The 23,537-nt window shown below is 44.0% G+C and overlaps 2 protein-coding genes across 8 annotated transcripts in view; one reads left to right on the top strand and one right to left on the bottom strand.

Annotated features, from left to right (window-relative positions):
- The first annotated feature begins 660 nt into the window (after positions 1 to 660).
- Positions 661 to 15,905, top strand: slc23a1 (solute carrier family 23 member 1). 2 transcript variants are annotated; one of them, XM_061055772.1, is made up of 15 exons: positions 661 to 767; positions 1,008 to 1,057; positions 2,451 to 2,624; positions 3,860 to 4,017; positions 4,598 to 4,686; positions 4,794 to 4,861; positions 5,089 to 5,270; positions 5,382 to 5,502; positions 6,032 to 6,188; positions 7,494 to 7,641; positions 7,729 to 7,834; positions 9,338 to 9,467; positions 13,830 to 13,973; positions 14,532 to 14,627; positions 14,845 to 15,905. In XM_061055772.1, exons 2-15 carry the CDS (start codon positions 1,040 to 1,042, stop codon positions 15,051 to 15,053), a joined length of 1,800 nt encoding a protein of 599 aa, XP_060911755.1. In that variant the 5' UTR covers positions 661 to 767; positions 1,008 to 1,039; the 3' UTR covers positions 15,054 to 15,905. The 2 variants fall into 2 exon arrangements, with proteins under 2 accessions (XP_060911755.1, XP_060911753.1); XM_061055770.1 differs by lacking the exon at positions 661 to 767 and having other exon boundaries at positions 932 to 1,057.
- Positions 15,840 to 23,537, bottom strand: part of prob1 (proline-rich basic protein 1) — an 8,882-nt gene continuing 1,184 nt past the window's right edge. Inside the window, exons 1-7 of one of the 6 annotated variants that reach the window (XM_061055769.1) lie at positions 22,905 to 23,249; positions 21,865 to 22,226; positions 21,562 to 21,654; positions 21,011 to 21,185; positions 18,211 to 18,419; positions 16,193 to 16,301; positions 15,840 to 15,977 (exon numbers count right to left, since the gene is read on the bottom strand). In XM_061055769.1, coding sequence (XP_060911752.1) covers positions 15,928 to 15,977; positions 16,193 to 16,301; positions 18,211 to 18,419; positions 21,011 to 21,185; positions 21,562 to 21,654; positions 21,865 to 22,218 — 990 coding nt within the window. In that variant the 5' untranslated portion in view covers positions 22,219 to 22,226; positions 22,905 to 23,249 and the 3' untranslated portion in view covers positions 15,840 to 15,927. Of the gene's footprint in view, positions 15,978 to 16,158; positions 18,420 to 18,952; positions 19,768 to 21,010; positions 21,186 to 21,561; positions 21,655 to 21,864; positions 22,227 to 22,904; positions 23,260 to 23,537 lie in introns of those variants that run through there. The other 5 variants (XR_009675807.1, XM_061055766.1, XM_061055765.1 and 2 more) reach the window with 5 other exon arrangements.

Below are 23,537 nucleotides of genomic sequence, written 5' to 3'. Positions count from 1 at the left end.
ATCTACGTGTGCACATTTCCAGGTGGATCGTGATAAAAGGGAACATTGCCTGCAGGTGTGCGTACGAACGGTTTTATAAATCTGAATTATTTTGTGCGCACGCCATTTCCGGGTTTTTGGGGCACGCACACTTTTAGAATGGATTCTATGCACTCTTTTATAAATGACACCCCTGAACTGATTTATGAACTTGTTTTAAACTGGTCTGAACTGGTTTATAAACTTGTTTAAACTGGTCTATACTGGTTTCAACTGGTCTCAACTGGTTCTCTGAAGAATCTTTAAGGTCACTCCGTCCTCCATCAAAATTATGAAAAAGTGTGAAAAGAAACAGAAAACATGAATTGAAGTTGTTATCTGTGTTTAAATGAAATTAAAAGGCTGCATGAGTGAAACACGTGTCCTGTTTGTGTTTAATATTGATCACTGAGCAGAGACGGATGCTGAAGTTTTAAATTAGACAAAATTAAAACATCAAATATCAAAGTGATGAAAAAAAAAAAAAACACCATGATGACGCATGTGGAGATCACCTGACATCTGAACTCACCAAAGAGTCGCAAACAGCCTTAACAGGGAGTGGTGAAGCTTCACCTGAGCATACCAGTGGACAGGAAGTGAATAACCGTTGTCTCTATCAAACAGGTGAGCAGGTGCTTACCTGAAAAACATCTTAAAACCGCTGAATGAGTACAATCAACAGGTAATAATCAATAACCAGGGTCAACCTGACCTCAAACTGCTGTTTGAGTGAGTCAACTGTACAGGTGAGAAGTTTCTGTCACATGTTGCTGTGTGCGTGTGAGTTTGTGTGCATGTGTGTATGTGTGTGTGTGTCTGTGTGCGTGTGTGTATGTATGTGTGTGTGTGTGTGTTTGTTCGTGTTTGTGTGTGTTAATAATCTGCGGTTAATCTCTGCGGACTTTCACCTGGAACACTCTCTCTCTCTTTCCCTCTCCCTCTCCCTCTCCCTCTCTCTCCATCTAACTCTCTCTCTCTCTCTTCAGTATTAGGGGCTCAATCGTCCTAGAAGTCAGACATGGAGGAAGACTGTAAGGTAAATGATTATTATTTATTGATTGAATATTGTGTTTGAAATATCTTAAAGTCTTTGTAGGTCATTTTGTCTGGACTGAACAGAAGGTAAATATCACACAATGTACACACAACATAACACAACAGTACCACAGCACAGATCCACATCTATGCTGGCTGAATAGGAAGGAGACATCTGATTGGCTACAGACATTTCCCTGCTGAAAAAAATGCATTTGTGAATCTAACCATGGCAGGGGAGTCTCAAAAATCCCACATACAAATGCAGTGAGGTTCATAAATGACAAACAGTTTGTAAATGCAGACTGAACAGTTTATATATTTGTGTATTTCTATTACATATATACAAAACTATAAATATTTGTGTGTGAATCAGAAATACATTTGTGAATCTTATTTTTTTATTTGTGGATTTGTTTTACATTTATATAGAATTCAATATATTTGTGTGTGCATTGAAATACATTTGTGAATCCTTCTGTGTGCATTTGTGAATATTGAGACTGATCTAACTCCATATTATTCCAACCTGGAGGTAATAAATGTGTGAACTAGTTTTTCTGCTTCGTTTTGCGACAGGATATGCCTGATCTTAGATATATTACGAAGGTGAAAATAGGCTGTCCTTGAAAAGTGTTTTATGTGAGAGTTAAAGGACATGTCTTGATCAAATAGAACTCCTAGATTCCTAACAGTGGTGCTAGATGCCAGGCTGATGTCACTAAGGACAGTCAAATCACTAGAAAAAGTCTCTCTGAGGTTTTTAGGGCCTAGCACAATAACTTCAGTCTTCTCTGAGTTAAGTAGCAAAACATTTCTGGTCATCCAGGTCCTAACGTCCTTAAGGCACGTTTCTAGCTTACATAACTGATTGGTGCCATCAGGCTTCATTGATACGTAAAGCTGAGTATCATCTGCATAACAATGAACATTTATGGAGAGTTTCCTCATAATATTACCCAGAGGAAGCATATATAATGTAGAGAATCAGTCCAAGCACTGAACCTTGTGGCACTCCATGGCTAACTTTGGTGTGCATATAGAACTTATCATTAACATGTACAAACTGAGATCGATCTGATAAACAGGATTCAAACCAACTTAAAGCAGTCCCTGTAATTCCAAGTAAATGTTCTAGTCTGTATAATAGGATCTGATGGTCATTGGTGTCAAATTCATCACTAAGATCTAACAGGACGAGAACAGAGAGAAGTCCCCTGTCTGAGGCTAGAAGTAGATTTGTAACTTTAACTAGTGCAGTCTCAGTGCTATGGTGGACTCTAAATCCTGACTGAAAATATTTTTTAGGTATGTCTTGGTATTCTCTAGTTGTTGTTTGCATTTTATTTTCAATTTCTATGTAGATTTACCTGATCAGGTCTGTGTCCACTTAGACTCAAGATTACCTGGCAGGGGGGCAAAGCCACAAGACAGGCAGGCTCGGCCTTCCAATAGAAGAAGACAATACAAATAAAGAGCCAATAGGATCCCATCACGCGGAGTCAGACATGATTTACACCATTGAAGATGTCCCACCCTGGTACCTGTGTATACTCCTGGGACTACAGGTAAATATGGAATTACACTGGGATCACAGTGGTTTAATAATGTGTGTCCTTAAACTGGTTATAGAATGGTTAATTATAGCAGTGACTGTGTTTAAACTGGTTATAGACAGTTGTTATATCTTAGTCTGTATTTTCATGAATTCATTCATCTTGATACTTTTGTGGATATATCTTTAAATTGTGTCAACCATCTCAGAGTAATTCTTCTTTTAGGTTTGTGAAGCTGTAATACATATGTGTAAGAAACCTCATAGCAGCAGAGTTATATTTGGATTGGAGCCAAGTGTCTGTTGCTGAAAAGGAAATGTGACTCTAAGACTGAAGAAATGTATATGTCTGATATTTAAGAGTCAAGGTGATGTCTTCTTTCTAGCCTTTTAGAGATGAACTGAAGCAGCCAGGAATTTGTGGGCTGTACCTTCTAGCAGAATATAAGCAACACTGTGAAGATGAAGACTTTGCCACTTTGCCCATGATGGCCACTTTGCCAATGTTTGTGAGATCTTGGTCAGCATGGGTCAGCGATGGTCCGCACTTTGTCAGCCATGTGTTTTGTGTTTCTATGTTGTCTGACCATGGCTGAATAAATCTAAGATGATCCACAGTCTGTTTCACGATTTCATCATTGTCCATTTAATACACAAAGGCCCAACTGGGGACACAAGTTGGAAATTAGCAATAGCTATATACTCTTCATGCAGCACATCAGTTTCATGCTTTGTATTATAATTATGTTAAATTGCATTGTCCCTATTAAATAAATAAATTCAAATTCAATACAGAAACAACCCCCACCTAATAACAGTATCAACCGAGCTGGCTGGTTTAGGGTCTGACTGTCAGGACAATAATAAGTTGGTCTCTAATGAAAACATCCTTTTTGTCTTTCTGTGAATTGTCTTTGAACAGTCTTGTCTTAGGTGAATCATGACTCATCAGGTGAATCATCAGGTTAATTGTGACTCATCAGGTGAATCATCAGGTAATCATGACTCATCAGGTGAGTCATGACTCATCAGGTGAATCATCAGGTAATCATGACTCATCAGGTGAATCATCAGGTAATCATGACTCATCAGGACTCATCAGGTTTAGACAGTAGTCGGAGAGCCATTTTGTTGTTTTATATTTGAATGCTCAAAGACCCAAAAACGCAAAGACAAATCTGGCCTGCGAGCAATTTCTATTTTCAATCATGTTTCTGAAATTTCTCACCTGTTTCCTGTCCTCTTCAGCATTACCTCACCTGTTTTAGTGGGACAGTGGCGGTGCCGTTTCTACTGGCGGAGGCCATGTGTGTCGGTCAAGACCAAAACACCATCAGTCAGCTGATCGGTACAATTTTCACCACTGTTGGACTCACAACTCTGATCCAGACCACTGTGGGAGTCAGGTGAGTCTGTGAGACAGATGAGTCCGGTTAGTCAGGTGAGTCTGTGAGACAGGTGAGCATGGTTAGTCAGGTGAGTCTGTGAAACAGGCGAGTAAGGTGAGTCTGTGAGACAGGTGAGTTAGGTGAGTCGTGTGAGTCTGTGAGACAGGTGAGTTAGGTGAGTCTGTGAGTCATGTGAGTCTGTGAGACAGGTGAGTCAGGTGAGTCTGTGAGACAGGTGAGTTAGGTGAGTCTGTGAGTCAGGTGAGTCTGTGAGACAGGTGAGTCAGGTGAGTCTGTGAGTCAGGTGAGTCTGTGAGACAGGTGAGTCAGGTGAGTCTGTGAGACAGGTGAGTCAGGTGAGTCTGTGAGTCAGGTGAGTCTGTGAGTCAGGTGAGTCTGTGAGTAAGGTGAGTCTGTGAGTCAGGTGAGTCTGTGAGACAGGTGAATCTGTGAGTCAGGTGAGCCTGTGAGACAGGTGAGTCTTTGAGACTTACAACTATTTGTGTGTGTGTGTGTGTGTGTGTGTGTGTGTGTGTGTTTGTGTGTGTGTGTGTGTGTGTGTGTGTGTGTGTGTGTGTGTGTGTGTGTGTTTGTTTAGACTTCCTTTGTTTCAGGCCAGTGCGTTAGCGTTCCTGATTCCTGCTCAGGCCATCCTCAGTCTAGACCGCTGGAAGTGTCCCAGTGAGGGTGAGATTGTCTGTCTTTTCTGTCAGCTATGTGGAAATAACTAAACATCAAGATGATGATGTCACACCATATATTATGATGTCAGAGTAATTTTTTGTTTCTTACAGAGGAGATTTATGGGAACTGGAGTCTCCCACTGAACACCTCACACATCTGGCAGCCGCGCATCAGAGAGGTACGTCATCATGATCACTTTGATTATTTTATGAAAACGGGGGATAATTAAAGGTTTACAGGTCATTAATAAGACTTCAGTCCAGGTGAACAGAATCACTGTAACAATCTTATGTGTTGGATCACCCTAAATCCGGGCGTACACGGTTCGATTTCGACTTTGACAAACTGACAAAACTAAGTCAGTTAGTTATAGACTGCCATGTCTCGATGTGTTTGTGTATTCAGATCCAGGGTGCCATCATTGTGTCCAGTGTGGTGGAGCTGCTGATTGGTCTGTGTGGGTTGCCAGGTTTACTGTTGACGTACATCGGCCCTCTGACCATCACTCCCACCGTATCCCTGATCGGCCTATCAGTGTTCAGCACCGCCGCAGACCGGGCCGGCTCCCATTGGGGCGTGTCAGCACTGTGAGACACCTGCCTGTCTGCACACTTGTCTACCTGTCTACACTCCTTTCTGTCTCGCTCTCTCACCTTCTGACTGCCTGTCTGCCTGAACACCTGTCTGTCTATCTGCAGGTGTATTTTGCTCATCGTGCTGTTTGCTCAATACCTGAGGACAACATCACTTCCTGTTCCCGTTTACAGCTGGAAGAAGGGCCTGACCACCACACGAGTCCAGATCTTCAAATTGTTTCCTGTAAATAAAAAACACATACAACAAACAGGCGATGATGTCAGCAATGATGTAATTTGAACATGTCCTTTTCTGAGGTTACATCATAACTTCTCTGATGGTATCTGATGGGCAGAGAGATGCAGTCAGTCAGGATCCTACCTGTGCTACACCTGGAGAGGTCCTAGTGTCAGGAATCAAATATGATTTGTCAGGTGTCAGATATTAGGCATCGTTGTCAGGTTTCAGGTATCAGGTATCCAGTGTCAGGTATCCAGTGTCCGATATCCGGTATCAGGTGTCAGGTATCCAGTGTCAGGTATCTGGTGTCAGGTATCCAGTGTCAGGTGTCATGTATCAGGTATCAGGTGTCAGCTATCCAGTGTCAGGTATCTGGTGTCAGGTATCCAGTGTCAGGTATCCAGTGTCATGTGTCAGGTGTCAGGTATCCAGTGTCAGGTATCCTGTGTCAGCTATCTGGTGTCAGTTTGTGAAGTATTTTTAACAAACAAAAACTGTTAATACAAAGCATCAGAAATGTCTTCCTCTTTAGATTATTCTCGCCATCATGCTGGTCTGGCTGGTCTGCTACGTCCTCACTCTGACCAACCTGTTGCCAAGCGACCCTAATCGCTATGGACACAAGGCACGGACAGACTCCCGCGGTGACATCATGACTTCATCACCCTGGTTCAGAATACCCTACCCCTGTAAGACCCTGTCAATAAATCATTCAATAAATCAATCAATCATCCAATCAATCAACCAAACAATCAATTATTCAATCAATCAACCAACCAATAAATCAATAAATCAACCAACCAACCAATAAATCAATAAATCAACCAACCAACGGGAGGTGCCGAAAGCCTAGAGGTTATGTTGTGCACCCCATTTACAGAGGCTGCAGTACCCTTCGCAGCAGATGTGGGTTCGAATCTGACCTTGGCCGTTTGCTGCATGTCGTCCACTACTCACTCCTCCAAACATTTAAATTTAAATTTGAAATTTTTATTGGAGGGATAGCCCTTTGAGCTGCACCATCTTGTTTTCAAGGGGGTTTTCTGTCTCACAAGGCAAAAGGCCGAAAAAATTACTTAAAAAAACACAAAAAAATCAACAACCAACCAACCAATCAATGATTCAATCAATCAATCAATTCCCCAATTAATCAAACAACCAATGAATCAATCAACCAACCAATTAATCAATCAACCAATCAATGAATCAATAAATGAATTGATTTTAAAATTCACACGAAGAGTCAGTGGCTATGTCTGAAATCACTCCCTATTTACTATACAGTAAACACGCCATTTTGTAGTGCTGTCCAAATTCTGAGTGAGCAATTTGAATTCTATCCAAGCAACATGTACCATCATGCATTGCGGTTCAAAGATATTGACGAGCGGAGAGTTGCGTTCGACTAGGCTGCTCTGAGAGGAGAGGAGAGGAACGACCAGCGAGAACACAGAACCACAATAAAGTTCATATTTGGAGCGTTTTGACTGAAATCTATAATCAGTTTTAATAAAGAGTCAAAGATTGCTTTAGTAACGGTAGTTTGTCCTGATGATGATGACAGACGAGAGACCAGATTCTGTGAGAATAAATAATTTAGTTTTGGTCAGAAAATAGGTTTCATTTCATCTAAAATTCAATATTTTATATGTATTTATTATTTGTAAATGTTTTGTGAAAATACACTCAGTATAAAAGAAGTTATCACTGAAATTCATGCCGTTATTTACCGTTATTATTGATCCTCAGCCGTTGTTAAGCTGCACATTTTAGATGCGCGACAACAATGACGTCACTGTCAGCTGCCGGCGAGTAAGCGAGTAGTGTCCGAAATGTTTTTTAATCACTATATAGTGAGTGCACTATATAGTCCACTGCATTAAACTCACTATATAGTGAATAGGGAGTAGGGAATGAGTGAGTGATTTCGGACACAGCCAATGAGTTTACAGACTGATTAGTGGCATACCGACTTCCTGTCTCTGCTCTCATAGGCCAATGGGGGTTGCCGATGGTAACGGTTGCCGGAGTGCTAGGAATGCTGAGTGCAACCATGGCAGGTATTGTGGAGTCAATTGGTGATTACTACGCCTGTGCTCGTCTGTCCGGAGCCACGCCCCCTCCAGTCCATGCCATTAACAGGTAGAACAGGAAGTGAACAGGATGAAATGTTTTCTTACCTGAGAGGCTCCTCCCACCCAGGTGTTTAAAGTTTTCTGCTTATTTCAGGGGAATTTTCACTGAGGGTGTCTGCTGCATTATTGCTGGGCTTTTAGGGACTGGAAATGGCTCCACCTCCTCCAGTCCAAATATAGGCGTCCTAGGCATTACCAAGGTAAATGAAGGCACACCCACCTGTGACAGGTTTTTACGGTGCGTAGAAAACTCCCTGGAGTTAAATGCAAGGAGATTTCTCGCTGATTGAATGGCTATTTTCTGATCATAATGCATCATGAACACCTGATTTCTGCAACTCTTTACCAAATTTCTGAAACTAATTTGCAGAGCTCTCCAAATCTGTGCACAAATACTGAGAGCTCTTCATAGTCCCTTTACCTCTGCAACTCATTGCAAGACCTATGCTACTATTCCTTGGAGCTCAGCAACTAGTCTCTTTTCATAAGAATCATCCCTTTTATTCTGCATCTAGTCCCTTGACCTGTGCACTTAGTCCCTTAGTCCCCAACTACACCCTACATTTTCTTGAGCGATGTAACTCCTATCTAAACCTTGTTCCTATGTCTGTTTGACTTCCTTTTTACCTCTCTAACTAGTTTTTTAACCTCAAGTATTTCCCAGACTGCTTAGAATAGTCCCTTCATCTCAGCCACTGGTCTCCAGACTGCTTTTACTCATTCCCAAACCCTTGACACTAGTTCCTTTATATCTGCAACTCGTGGTCCCACAATTGCAATTATACCAAAGACTTGTGCAATTTGCCCCTTAAGGCCCTGACACACCAAGAAGACCGTCGGCCGTCAGTCTGTCGGTGAGCGGTTGTCCACCTAGTTTTTGCGGTCTGTCTAGCTCTGTTGCTACCAGTCGGCTTCAGTTGGCCTTTTTTTGGCAGGCTCTACATGTTGAATCTGAGGAGCCGTCGCTGTTGGGGGTAGGAATCTCTCTGACTGGCTGTTCAGCCAAGTGAAACAGGAGAGCCAGTGCACAAGAAGAAATACGGAAGTGCCTCTTCTATTGTTGCTCCACTAATAAAAGACCAAGGGCTGACAACGCAAGCGCCATTTTCAACTATTTATCAGATCATGGTATATTACGAGTGTTGAGCGACAGCGGTGAGAAAATCGTCTTCTCATATCATAACTACGATTTATTTATCCGCCTTCTTCCTCGTCCTCTTCCGCTCTCCCCTTTTTGGAATGATGATTACAGACTACCGCCGCCTGCTAGCATGGAGAGTTATTCCCTTGTGCATGCGCAGAACGTCCATGGTTGTTTGGCCATTGACTGCAGTCTTTGCGGTGTGTTCTAGTGCAACTTTTTGGCCAAGACAAAAGGTATTGCCCGCCAACGCCACAGGTGGCCTTCGTCGCCACCAGTTCTTGGCAGTCTGCTTGATGTGTCAGGGCCTTTAGGTATGCAATCAGTCATCATTCCTCTGCATCTGATCCCAAACCCTACTTCCCTATTGGTGGTTGACTACAGAGCATGGGGAAAATGGCCGTTCAGCTGATCATCACTCCTGAAAAAACTCTTGACACTTCACTCGCAATGATTCTCTTCAAAAGTGTTTACTGTGATGGAAACTCGTGATGTCGTTCCACCAACATTCTCCGTTGTCAGTATCTGATCCTGATGTTTGATTTGTTGACCCTATGTGCAGGTGGGCAGCAGGCGGGTGGTGCAGTACGGAGCAGGTATCATGTTGCTGCTAGGCTCAGTCGGGAAGTTCACCGCTCTGTTCGCCTCGTTACCAGACCCGATCCTCGGAGGAATGTTCTGCACACTCTTCGGTGAGTCCCGGTCACTCCCGGTCACTCCTGGTGAAATGTGTCATGATAGGTGAGTCCAGGTGTGCTTTAGGTAGGACCAGTGTTAGGGATGTAGTAATGACACAAGTGTATTAGTGATGTAGTGATGACACAGGTGTGTATGTGATGTAAAAATGACACAGGTGTGTATGTGATGTAGTAAGGACACAGGTGTGTATGTGATGTAATGATGAAACAGGTGTGTTAGGGATGTAGTAATGACACAGGTGTGTTAGGGAGGTAGTAATGACACAGGTGTGTTAGGGATGTAGTAATGACACAGGTGTATATGTGATGTGGTAGTGACACAGGTGTGTATGTGATGTGGTAATGACACAGGTGTGTATGGGATGTAGTGATGAAACAGGTGTGTATGGGATGTAGTAATGACACAGGTGTGTATATGATGTAGTGATGACACAGGTGTGTTAGGGATGTAGTGATGAAACAGGTGTGTATGTGATGTAGTGATGACACAGGTGTGTCAGTGATGTAATGATGACACAGGTGTGTTAGTGATGTAGTAATGACACAGGTGTGTTAGTGATGACACAGGTGTGTTAGGGATGTAGTAATGACACAGGTGTGTATGTGATATAGTAATGACACAGGTGTGTATGGGATGTAGTGATGACACAGGTGTGTATGTGATGTAGTAATGACACAGGTGTGTATATGATGTAGTGTTGAAACAGGTGTGTTAGGGATGTAGTAATGACACAGGTGTGTTAGGGAGGTAGTAATGACACAGGTGTGTTAGGGATGTAGTAATGACACAGGTGTGTTAGTGATGTAGTGATGACACAGGTGTGTATGTAATGTGGTAGTGACATAGGTGTGTATGTGATGTAGTAATGACACAGGTGTGTTAGGGAGGTAGTGATGACACAGGTGTGTATGTGATGTGGTACTGACACAGGTGTGTATGTGATGTGGTAGTGACACAGGTGTGTATGTGATGTGGTACTGACACAGGTGTGTATGGGATGTAGTGATGAAACAGGTGCGTATATGATGTAGTGATGACACAGGTGTGTTAGGGATGTAGTGATGACATAGGTGTGTATGTGATGTAGTGATGACACAGGTGTGTTAGGGATGTAGTGATGACACAGGTGTGTATGTGATGTGGTACTGACACAGGTGTGTATGTGATGTGGTAGTGACACAGGTGTGTATGTGATGTGGTACTGACACAGGTGTGTATGGGATGTAGTGATGAAACAGGTGCGTATATGATGTAGTGATGACACAGGTGTGTTAGGGATGTAGTGATGACATAGGTGTGTATGTGATGTAGTAGTGACACAGGTGTGTATGTGATGTGGTACTGACACAGGTGTGTATGGGATGTAGTGATGAAACAGGTGCGTATATGATGTAGTGATGACACAGGTGTGTTAGGGATGTAGTGATGACATAGGTGTGTTAGGGATGTAGTAATGACACAGGTGTGTATGTGATGTAGTAATGACACAGGTGTGTATGGGATGTAGTGATGACACAGGTGTGTATGTGATGTAGTAATGACACAGGTGTGTATGTGATGTAGTAAGGACACAGGTGTGTATGTGATGTGGTAATGACACAGGTGTGTATGGGATGTAGTGATGACACAGGTGTGTTAGGGAGGTAGTAATGACACAGGTGTGTTAGGGATGTAGTAATGACACAGGTGTGTATGTGATGTGGTACTGACACAGGTGTGTATGTGATGTGGTAGTGACACAGGTGTGTATGTGATGTGGTACTGACACAGGTGTGTATGGGATGTAGTGATGAAACAGGTGCGTATATGATGTAGTGATGACACAGGTGTGTTAGGGATGTAGTGATGACATAGGTGTGTATGTGATGTAGTGATGACACAGGTGTGTTAGGGATGTAGTAATGACACAGGTGTGTATGTGATGTAGTAGTGACACAGGTGTGTATGTGATGTGGTACTGACACAGGTGTGTATGGGATGTAGTGATGAAACAGGTGCGTATATGATGTAGTGATGACACAGGTGTGTTAGGGATGTAGTGATGACATAGGTGTGTTAGGGATGTAGTAATGACACAGGTGTGTATGTGATGTAGTAATGACACAGGTGTGTATGGGATGTAGTGATGACACAGGTGTGTATGTGATGTAGTAATGACACAGGTGTGTATGTGATGTAGTAAGGACACAGGTGTGTATGTGATGTGGTAATGACACAGGTGTGTATGGGATGTAGTGATGACACAGGTGTGTTAGGGAGGTAGTAATGACACAGGTGTGTTAGGGATGTAGTAATGACACAGGTGTATATGTGATGTGGTAGTGACACAGGTGTGTATGTGATGTGGTAATGACACAGGTGTGTATGGGATGTAGTGATGAAACAGGTGTGTATGGGATGTAGTAATGACACAGGTGTGTATATGATGTAGTGATGACACAGGTGTGTTAGGGATGTAGTGATGAAACAGGTGTGTATGTGATGTAGTGATGACACAGGTGTGTCAGTGATGTAGTGATGACACAGGTGTGTTAGTGATGTAGTAATGACACAGGTGTGTTAGTGATGACACAGGTGTGTTAGGGATGTAGTAATGACACAGGTGTGTATGTGATATAGTAATGACACAGGTGTGTATGGGATGTAGTGATGACACAGGTGTGTATGTGATGTAGTAATGACACAGGTGTGTATATGATGTAGTGTTGAAACAGGTGTGTTAGGGATGTAGTAATGACACAGGTGTGTTAGGGAGGTAGTAATGACACAGGTGTGTTAGGGATGTAGTGATGACACAGGTGTGTATGTGATGTAGTGATGAAACAGGTGTGTATGGGATGTAGTGATGACACAGGTGTGTCTATGATGTAGTGATGACACAGGTGTTTTAGGGATGTAGTAATGACATAGGTGTGTATGTGATGTAGTGATGACACGTGTGTATGTGATGTAGTAATGACACAGGTGTATTAGGGATGTAGTGATGACACAGGTGCGTCAGTGATGTAGTGATGACACAGGTGTGTATGTGATGTAGTGATGACACAGGTGTGTATGTGATGTAGTAATGACACAGGTGTGTTAGGGATGTAGTAATGACACAGGTGTATATGTGATGTGGTAGTGACACAGGTGTGTATGTGATGTGATAATGACACAGGCGTGTTAGGGATGTAGTGATGAAACAGGTGTGTATGTGATGTAGTGATGACACAGGTGTGTCAGTGATGTAGTGATGACACAGGTGTGTATGTGATATAGTAATGACACAGGTGTGTATGGGATGTAGTGATGACACAGGTGTGTATGTGATGTAGTAATGACACAGGTGTGTATATGATGTAGTGTTGAAACAGGTGTGTTAGGGATGTAGTAATGACACAGGTGTGTTAGGGAGGTAGTAATGACACAGGTGTGTTAGGGATGTAGTGATGACACAGGTGTGTATGTAATGTGGTAGTGACATAGGTGTGTATGTGATGTGGTAATGACACAGGTGTGTTAGGGAGGTAGTGATGACACAGGTGTGTTAGGGATGTAGTGATGACACAGGTGTGTATGTGATGTGGTAGTGACACAGGTGTGTATGTGATGTGGTACTGACACAGGTGTGTATGGGATGTAGTGATGAAACAGGTGCGTATATGATGTAGTGATGACACAGGTGTGTTAGGGATGTAGTGATGACATAGGTGTGTATGTGATGTAGTGATGACACAGGTGTGTTAGGGATGTAGTGATGACACAGGTGTGTATGGGATGTGGTAGTGACACAGGTGTGTATGTGATGTGGTACTGACACAGGTGTGTATGGGATGTAGTGATGAAACAGGTGCGTATATGATGTAGTGATGACACAGGTGTGTTAGGGATGTAGTGATGACATAGGTGTGTATGTGATGTAGTGATGACATAGGTGTGTATGTGATGTAGTAATGACACAGGTGTGTATGTGATGTAGTAAGGACACAGGTGTGTATGTGATGTAGTGATGAAACAGGTGTGTATGGGATGTAGTGATGAAACAGGTGTGTCTATGATGTAGTGATGACACAGGTTTTTTAGGGATGTAGTAATGACATAGGTGTGTATGTGATGTAGTGATGACACATGTGTGTATGTGATGTAGTAATGACACAGGTGTATTAGGGATGTAGTGATGACACAGGTGCGTCAGTGATGTAGTGATGACACAGGTGTGTATGTGATGTAGTGATGACACAGGTGTGTATGTGATGTAGTAATGACACAGGTGTGTTAGGGATGTAGTAATGACACAGGTGTATATGTGATGTGGTAGTGACACAGGTGTGTATGTGATGTGGTAATGACACAGGTGTGTATGTGTGTTTCAGGTATGATCACGGCCGTCGGTCTGTCTAACCTGCAGTTTGTGGATTTGAACTCGTCCAGAAATCAATTTGTTCTCGGGTTCTCGATGTTCTTTGGTCTGACTCTGCCCAACTACCTTGACAGACACCCCCAGTCAATTCACACAGGTGAGTCTGTGTGTGTTTCTGTGTGTTTTGTGCGTTTATATAATTAATTTCTGATTACTGTTGATACCCACGAGAATAAAAAAAACAGTAAACAACAATAAAAAATGTCAGTTTTTACACTCTGTTAGTCATAAACACTCACGCAGAAACAGGATCCTCTCCATCTACCAGACCAATTTCCATATTTGGTCTGCACTGGGACTTGAACTGGTGACCCTCTGGTTCCCAACCCAAGTCCCTACAGACTGAGCTACTGCCACCACTGAGCTATTGCTGCCCCACTGCCGATCTAGGTACGACATAGATCAGGTCTGACATAGATCAGGTGTGACAGATCAGGTATGACATAGATCAGGTACAACATAGATCAGGTCTGACATAGATCAGGTGTGACAGATCAGGTGTGACATAGATCAGGTATGACAGATCAGGTATGACATAGATCAGGTACAACATAGATCAGGTCTGACATAGATCAGGTGTGACAGATCAGGTCTGACATAAATCAGGTCTGACATACATCAGGTATGACAGATCAGGTATGTTTTGTGTTTCCAGGTGTTGCAGAGCTTGATCAGATTCTGACGGTTCTTCTTTCCACTGAGATGTTTGTTGGAGGGTTTATGGCATTTTGCCTTGACAACACAATACCAGGTAACACACACACACACACACACACACACACACACACACACACACACACACACACACACACACACACACTCTCACACAAACACACACACACACTCATACACACACACACAAGCACATGGGTAATTTAACACAAGCATCTACACTTATGTGATTACTGATTTAAGCACAACATGTGTGCACTTGTGTGTGTGTTTGTGTGTGTGTTTCTGTTCTCCAGGGTCCCGACAGGAGCGAGGTCTGGTTGACTGGACCTCCGTTTCCTCTAGCTCCTCATCCTATGACCTTCCCCTGGGGATGGGTTTGGTGCGGCGAACTGGCTGGCTCAGACGGTTTCCCATCAGCCCCTCCTTCAAAGGTTTCCGGGCTTGTGAGGGGGAGGGGGAGGTTGAAGCTGCTGACATCACCCAGTGCAGCACCAAGGTGTGACTGCTATGTCATCATCAATGGACGTTCACTGGGCGGGAATCAAACCTGTGATGTCTTTTTTCTGGAATGAAGTTTCTACAGGTGATGCTGCGTTCAATGACCCTCAGATAAAAACCGTGGATTGTGTTTGATGCTGATTTCCAGAGACTTCCTGAGGTCAACAGTTTAACCCACCTTAAATGTAATATTGAATTTTAAATGTAGATGATGAATAATGAGTAACACATACATCCAAATCAAGATTCATGATAATATTTACTACATGAAACTGAATTATAAGAAAGTTAGAAATGTCTGATCTCTGATAAAAATGTTGTTAGGGTCAGAACCAATTGAAAGAGGAGAAACTTCAACGAGTCAATCACAGCTGAGTGTGATGTCACAACTAGATGACCATAGAGGATATTACGTCCACAGTGGAGCTGTGTGCAGCATGTCTTCTTTAAGAGTCTCTACTGATAGTTACAACCCTGTTGTGATCAGCATGTCCTATTATGTTACCATGGAAACCTAAAGCTACTTGAACCATAAACCAGACTGACTGCTGAAAATGTTTCTAAGGAGACTGTCGATGTTCATGACTTTTCTGTAAGTCAAAAATAAAAAAGTGTTTTTATAATCAGTGTGATCAATTCAATGTGTTGACTTTCAGTAACAAACGATCATGTGAGGGTAACCCTCAATGCTAAGATTTCCAGTGCGGAGCGTGAACTGGTTTCCAGTCTCAAACCACCAAATGAGTTAAACATCAAATTCAAAATGTTAAAAATCAAAATGACTTCATGATCTCTTTTCCTTTTTTATTTGTTCTTGTTAACAGTTTATCTGGAAATAAACAAACATTACATCCTTGTTGTCCTGCATCATCACAGAATCATAACGGACATTCAGCTTCTATCTGCTCTCGTGCTCGAGGTTCAAACACTGTGTACAAAAGTGTGCAAAATTAACATCAAACAGTGATAAACAAGAAGACAGGAGTTCACCTCAATACGAATCAATAATCAAATAAACATGATCAAACTGGCTGTCGTAAAGCACGACTGGGATCAGATAATGTAGTTACTCCTGAAACCTAAAAGGTCCAAGCTGCAGTTTACCTGCCTGCTAGCTACATGCTATCCATACTGTCTTCATACCTGCAGAAACATCCTGAAACACTCTGCATGGAGCGTCATGTGTGAACACAAACAGCTGAATGTTTCTCTCTTCACCCGGAGTTTCTCCTCCAGCCTCCTCGTGTTTATTCTGCAGAAAGTCAGAGTGAGCTGATGTGAGAACGCAACAGGATATAATCAGGAGAATTCACCTGGAGCGAGTGGGAGGGGGTGGTGATGTTTATTCCCTGTGATCGCTGCATGACCATAGACTGTCTGCACGCCACCTCTACGATCTCTGTGCTCTGATGAACCTGCTGCATTATGTTTCCTGTTCTCCAGTATGTTCTTCTCCACTCTATAGTTCAGATTGGGATTCTGGTCAACTACACGTAGCATATAAAGACACATATTCTCATTATAGAGTCGTATAGACGACTCTGTTACTGCGTACGACACTTCAAGACGTTCTTTTACGTCACGCCAAACCTGTGATGTCATCATACATGCTTAAAATGCTGTAATGACATCATATTTAACATGCTGGGATGTCATCATACATGTTTAACATGCTGTGATGTCATCATGGTGCAGTAGGTGTGGAGTTTACTGATGGGGTGTGGGGGGGGGGGGAAGTGGAGGCGGGGAGAGGAATACAAGGAGGACATAGCCATTGTTGGCTGCAAATGCATCATAGACATGAATGTGGGGGTGGGGTTTATTAAGGAGGGAGCAGGGTTGAGCATTATGGGGGTGGGGTTTGTGCTGCACATTGGAACCAGGCTGGAGTTTTGGGTGGGGCTTGATTTAGGAATAAGCACATGGACGTATTGACCAGTTTCTGGATCTAGCAGCATCTTCCTCTGATGTGTAGGGGGTGTGTCCAAAAGTAAGCACCTCCCACTTCTAGGGTCAAACATAAAGTGACAGTGGGGGTAGCCACTGAGAAGGGCCCTGGGTGCAGCAGCAGAACCTGTGATGTCAGCCATGAAGTCACTCCCCGTCTGTGTATGTAACACCCCATTAAGGTTACACAAATACTTCTGCTGCGGAAGTTGTTGTTGAAGTTGTTGTTGAAGTTGTTGCTGAGAATGCTGTTGGTCATGTTTCCCCTGTGATGTCGGCGTCACAGTGCTGCCCTCACTCACCTGGGCCACTGACGAGCCAGGCTGTTGAGGTGGGCAAAAGTGTTCCGAATGGTCTGGGGAGTTTTGAGGTGACCGGGTCTCCTCAGACCTCCTCAGCAGGTGACAGGTGGGAGCAGGTTGAGGGTGTTGCAGATGGATGTAGCTCAAGGGACCACTCACATAGCTAACCTTCCCCATTTGCGGTTGTAGGGTGTGGGAATAAACGGGTAAAACCTGGGCTGGGTAGAAACAGGGTTGGAGGATCTGCTGTGAGGAACTTGGGACAAAGTGAGAGGACAGGCCGAGGATGGAGCTTTGCTCCTGGGAAGAGGGAGTAGGCTGGGTCTCCTGCTGCTGGAGGAGCATGGAGGGGGGAGGGGGAATTAATAAAGAGGCAGGGATGGAGGCCTCAGCCTGGTGACTCCCACACTTAGCTCTCTCTGATTGGCTGAGCTCTGATAAGTTTCTGCTGACAGGTGGTTTGGTGGGTTGGTCTAACAAAACAATGGGGCAGGTGACATCATCAGCCTTACTTCTTATTACTGGCTCACTGCCTCTTCTCTGCTGTGTGATTGGACGACTGAAATATTCACTTTGATGTCTATCCTGTGATTGGCTGAGAGATGCAGCGACTTTGGCTACACGTCCTCTGGAGGAGTTGCTGTTAACTGAAGCCTGACTGCTTTTCTTTGTTTCATTGTGACCCACACCCACGACCTGCTGGTAGGTGGGCGGGGGACTCTGCTCCTGACCAATCACCTTGACGCGTGTTGGCTTGTAGTGGTTCTCAGGTGTTGTAGTGGAGAACGACAGGCCGTAGGTGGTTTTAACTAAACTCCTCATGTCTCTCACCACATGAACTGGAGCTTTAAATACACCTGCGCCTGTCTTACCCCCAGGAAAGCTGGTCTCCCTTCCTCCCCCATCACTCACCCGCTGCTGATCTGCAGACTGGGAGAGGCTGGTGAACACTGTTGCTTTCTTCTGCAGGGCGGAGCTCTTACAGGTGATTTTCTCCACCTGCATCTTCTTTGAAAGGATGCTCTTAATGATACAGGAAGCCATCTTTGTTTTAGTTTCAGTTTCATCCAAAGAGAAGGACTTCTGCAGCCGCAGCCTCGAGGTTCCTCCACCATCGATCCCTACAGACAACAACCGGGTAGACAAACAACAACCAGATTAAAAAAACTACAACCAGGTGAACAAACAACAAAGAGGTGAACAAACAACAACCAGGTAGACAAACAATGACCTGGGGCCTGTACTACGAAGCCAGATTAACAGACCCAGGGTTTCTGTGGGTCCAGCTTCACTAACCCTAACATCAGAGCATCAGTTCAAAATAATCATTTACTTTACGGACTATAATGTTATTATACGGGACACGTGAAGGCTCTCTCTCCCTCCTCTCCCCTCTCCATCAGCTCCCTCCACCATCAAGAGATCTGATTGGTCAGTGAGCAGAGACTTCCACAGGTTGATCTCTTATCTCCAACATATCCTGGAGCAGTTTAGGTGTGCAGCATAGGTTACCATGGCGATATACCCAGGTAAGAAGTGAACCACCTAACCACCCAGAGTTAACCCTGAAGTGACCTCGCTAACCCCAAATCCTGCTTCATAGTCCAGGCCCCTGGTGAGAACACAACCGGAAAAAAAAAAAAGGTAAAGTGTAGGTAGAGTAAAAATGTAAACCAAAAATATAAAGTATATATAACTGACGATTTCAATACAAAAGTTAGAGTGCTCCAGGTCAACGTCTCTGCTTGCGCAACAAGCAAATTGGAGCGGGTCCATCTGGGAGTCGGTTGCTTTGATGATGTGGTGTTTTATGATCTTCTCCATGGAGAGGTGAGGGCCGATGGGGATTATTGGGGACTGTGCTGCTGTCCATGGATCTCTGAAACAGGGTCTGAAACATGCCCCCTGGCTGCTCAGTGTGGCCACTGATGCTGTCTGGACCAGGTGAGCTGTTCTCCCTTGTCCTCCTGAGGGCTCTCACCACATCCTCTGTGCTGAAGGTGAGTGCAGAGTCACTGGGCTGGAACATGGACACTGTTTCTTCCAGCTGGGTGGTGTTGTCCTTCTCAAATCATCATCATCATCAAATCAGATCATTGGGAAGAGATGAGGGGTTACCGCCTGCAACCTGGATGATTTTGTTGTTGGTAGCAGGAGTGTTCACAGCAGCCATGTTTTTGAGGCCCTGCCAAGCTGAGCGGAGGTTTCCCTGTGTGAATTTTTCCTCCACTTTGTTCTTATACTTTAGTTTGACAGTTTTTATGGCATGCTTCACTTCTTTGTTAACCTCCTTTTTCTCCATTTCGGAGCCGGTGAAGAAGACCCTTTTCTTCTTGTTGAGGATCACCTTGAGCTCTTTGGTGATCCAAGGTGTATTGTAGGTGAAGATCGTGACTGTTTTGGAGGGGATGATATTGTCCACACAGAAGGAGATGTACGATGAAACAGTGTCATGCTCTTTAATGTTGTCTGAGGGGACAAGAAGGTTATTCCAGTCAAAACATCCTTGTAGTGTAAGGATGCTTTCGTTGGTCCACTGCTTGATGTTCTTAACAACTTTCCAAGAGGAGGGAGAGCGACAGATCTGTATGCGTTTGGAACTGAACCACAGCATTTATCCAGTGTCTAATGTACTGATGATAACCTTTCAGTGATCTTTCCGGAGTGCAGTAGTTGAAATCGCCCAGGATGAATTTGGGAGAGTCCGGTGATATATGTTCCAGTTTATTTAATAAGTTTGTGAAGTGTTCAGTGGCTGCGTTGGCGTTAGCTCTGGGGGGAACTCTAGAAAGGGCGAAGGGAGACAGCCAGAATCTCAATGTCCGAAGTGCACAATTTCTCCCTCACGCTGATCGTCGAGCACCAGCGTGTGTTTACATAAAGCCACACGCCGCCGCCATCTTGTTTCCCAGTAAGCTCACTGTCTTTTTCTGGTTTTATTTGCTCTTTAGTATGTTTTCCATGTGTCCTGTGCATGTTTAGGCACATCTATTTGCAAAAATTTAAAGTCTGCGTAAACGCGGCTTCTCCTACGTCCTCCTGTTAGCTGCAGCATTAGCTGCATGTAAAGCTCGGTTCTAGCCCCCCTCGAAAAAAATTTGCCAGTGTGATGTCTTGTCAGTGTGATATCACTGATCTAAGCCCATTGGCTCGTTGTGGCAAGCCCAGCAGCTCATGTTGCAAGGCCATTAACTTCTGTAGCACGCCCACGATATGCCATAGCCTGCGGTAGCACAGTAGTGCTAAGGTGCTAATGTTTTTGCTCCTCTCTGAGCCAAAGTGGCTGCATTCCCAACATGGTAAAAGGGGCGGGACATTTCCGAGAACCGTGCTGAGCGACTGACCAATTACAGCAGAGCAGACAGGCCGACCAATCAGATCAGACTTGGCACACGTGGGGACTCTGAATGTGGGCACTTCAGAGCCTTAGAGAGAGAGAGTCAGAAGCGAGCAGGTGCATGGAGCGGCAGTACATGAAAACAGACACTTTTTTAAAACTTTAGCTATTGTGAACATACTTTAGTAGGTACATAGATTAAATATACGAACCCCAAAAAGGGCATAATATGGGCTCTTTAAAGGGGGGTGAAGCCGTCAACGTGCAGTGTGTTATCATCGTCGTTCTTATTTAACCACGTCTCAGTAAAAGCAAGAACAGAGGCAGTCCTGTTCTCATGCAGCTATCTATCTATGGATCCAACCGGTTTATTACCTTGACTGGCCCCTGCAGCGAGGCCCCTGCAGACCCTGTAGCTGTCAGCATCACTGCTGGTTTGGAGGGAGGCAGGCATACTGTGCTGTCGCCGCAACACATCAGGACGCACAGGTGGACACAGCATCTCACAGTAAGCCCCTCCCCCTTCACATGACCCATTTGTAGGTTTCACCTAAATGTGTAAACAGACCCACAAGTTTATGGACAGACAGACGGATAGACAGATTGACTGACAGGTGGAAAGACACATAGGCAGCCTCTACCATCTGTGTGTGAATGTGTATGAATGGATGAGTTAATACTGATGGATTCTTTACACAGCAGCCTCTACCATCAGTGTGTGAATGTGTATGAATGGATGAATTAATACTGATGGATTCTTTACACAGCAGCCTCTACCATCAGTGTGTGGATGTGTAGGTGGGACACGTGGTGAAAAAGCAATTTGAGTCATCAGAAGTCTAGAAAAGCACTATACAAATTCAAGTTCATTTAAATGTACAGACAGACAGACAGACAGACAGACAGACAGACAGACAGATTTGAACCTGAAGTTTTTCTGCGTTTTTTACATCTTTCTTCTTTAGTTGAATCTGTCGTTTGGGAACCATCTTTAGTCCCTCCCCCTTCTGACCTTGAACCTTTACGACCGGTAACAAATGAGAGCACAGAACACGAACTATGAAGGAACAAAGTGATTTTATTGGCCAACATAAACATAATGAAGTTTTTTAATTGACTCACAGGATCCTAACTGTTTCATCACCATGGAGACAGATTAACTTGCTTGTGAATTGTTAAACTGGTCAACCGACCAGTTATTTCGTTCGTCAGTTACCAGTGAAACTCACCAGTGTTTCCATCGTAACGTCGATGCACTCGAAGCCGCTCTCTGGGTCTGATTCATCGTCATCTGATCGGAGGATGACGGAGGGAGCGAAGTGGAGTGAGAGATCCTCCTCAGACCAATCGCTGACACTTCTTTCTTCCTCCTCGTCCTCCTCTTTGTCGAAGCCACAGCTGGGGGAGACATCAAAGTAATTTGTCTCAGAATCACCTGCACAGGTGAACCTGGAGCTCCTCTCAGCAGGAACAAGTGAACATGATGGAGGGTCATGTGTCACAAAGTCGTGATGAGGCAGAGCATCGACTTCAGGGCAGCGATGAGCGCTGAGGAAGATCAGCTTCTCCCCTCCTCGGTCCATGATTCCCTCTAGTAACAAGACAACACACACACACACACACACACACACACACACACACACACACACACACACACACAGACTGTTGAGTTAGAGGGTGTTACCTCTGATGTATTACAAACACACAGAGTTAGGTCAGGTAAAGGCACTAAGGGTTAGGGGGGCACCTCAAGGTTGGGTTCTGGGCCCACTTGTATTTACTTTCTATATTTATTGCTTTGGACAAAATGTTCCAAATTCTTCTTTTCATCTTTATGCTGATGACTCTGTTATTTCCTGCTGTGCAGCTATGTCAGCTCTCTCACATCTTTAATATGCATTTGATCAGTTGTGACTTCTCTAAATGCAGACGAAACCAAACATGTGTTCTGTGTATCATCAAGGACGGCTAAAGAAATCTGTCCAAGAATATTCTTACAAAAGAGGGTAGAGAAATAGAGTTGGTATCTTCCTTAAAATATTTACTTCAGGCAGCACGTTCAGTATGTTCATAAACAGCTGAAGCTTTTATTTTGATTTTAGTACAGAAATTAGTTTGTTTGCTTCCACCATGTTACCTGTCCTTAATTATCATCATGTACTATACATGAATGCCTCTGCTCAGAGAAATACAATATTAATGAATGTCTATAAAAAGTCATTCATGCAATATAACAGCTGTGATCACATGATTTTAGGATGGTTCTCACCCACAACTGTTCTGATCAGCACCCCGACCAGGACCAGGACCAGGATCAGGACCAGGATCAAAACAAAATCCGGTCAGAGGTCAATCCTCAGAGTTGTTATGGAGATCTGCCACTGGTTCCTGGTAGACGAGGTTTTACTCTGGGTCCAGGTCCAGTCTGCCTGTTGGTCCTGTCCTTTTCAGTGATTCACGGTTAGAGGAACTTTGAAGGTATCTGAGTTTTTCTCTGTTGGTAAAAGTTTGACGGTCTTTAGTTTTGGTCCCAGAACAGTCTCGGGGGATTGCCACCAAATGTACTGACTGCATGAGGGAGGTGGTGGTGCTGGTGGGGGGGGGGGGGGGGGGGGGTGTTGGTGACAGACTGCAGGCTCAGATAGAGGAGTGAATGGTCGAGAGACATAAACAGAAAGAGAGAGAGAGAGAGGTATCAGGCCGCAGGTTTCTATTTTAGGAGGTGATTGACAGACAAGGCTGCAACATGTGGTGTGTGTGTGTGTGTGTGTGTGTGTGTGTGTGTGTGTGTGTGTGTGTGTGTACATTTAGCCGTTTATGTGTAATTTGTGTAACAAGCTGTTGCAATGGTGACAACTGAAACTCTACTGCTCTACTGAGACTACGTCCATGTTTTATACAG

This window comes from Labrus mixtus, chromosome 14, assembly GCF_963584025.1.
Source record: "Labrus mixtus chromosome 14, fLabMix1.1, whole genome shotgun sequence".
In the NCBI taxonomy this organism is placed as follows: domain Eukaryota; kingdom Metazoa; phylum Chordata; class Actinopteri; order Labriformes; family Labridae; genus Labrus; species Labrus mixtus.
This window is presented reverse-complemented; position numbering and strand designations above follow the sequence as displayed.

Excerpts from the sequence above, each read along its gene's own strand:
- slc23a1 (XM_061055772.1), top strand. Across the intron at positions 4,687-4,793 it reads CTGGAAGTGTCCCAGTGAGG|AGGAGATTTATGGGAACTGG; the intron begins GTGAGATTGTCT and ends TGTTTCTTACAG. Across the intron at positions 5,503-6,031 it reads AGATCTTCAAATTGTTTCCT|ATTATTCTCGCCATCATGCT; the intron begins GTAAATAAAAAA and ends CTTCCTCTTTAG.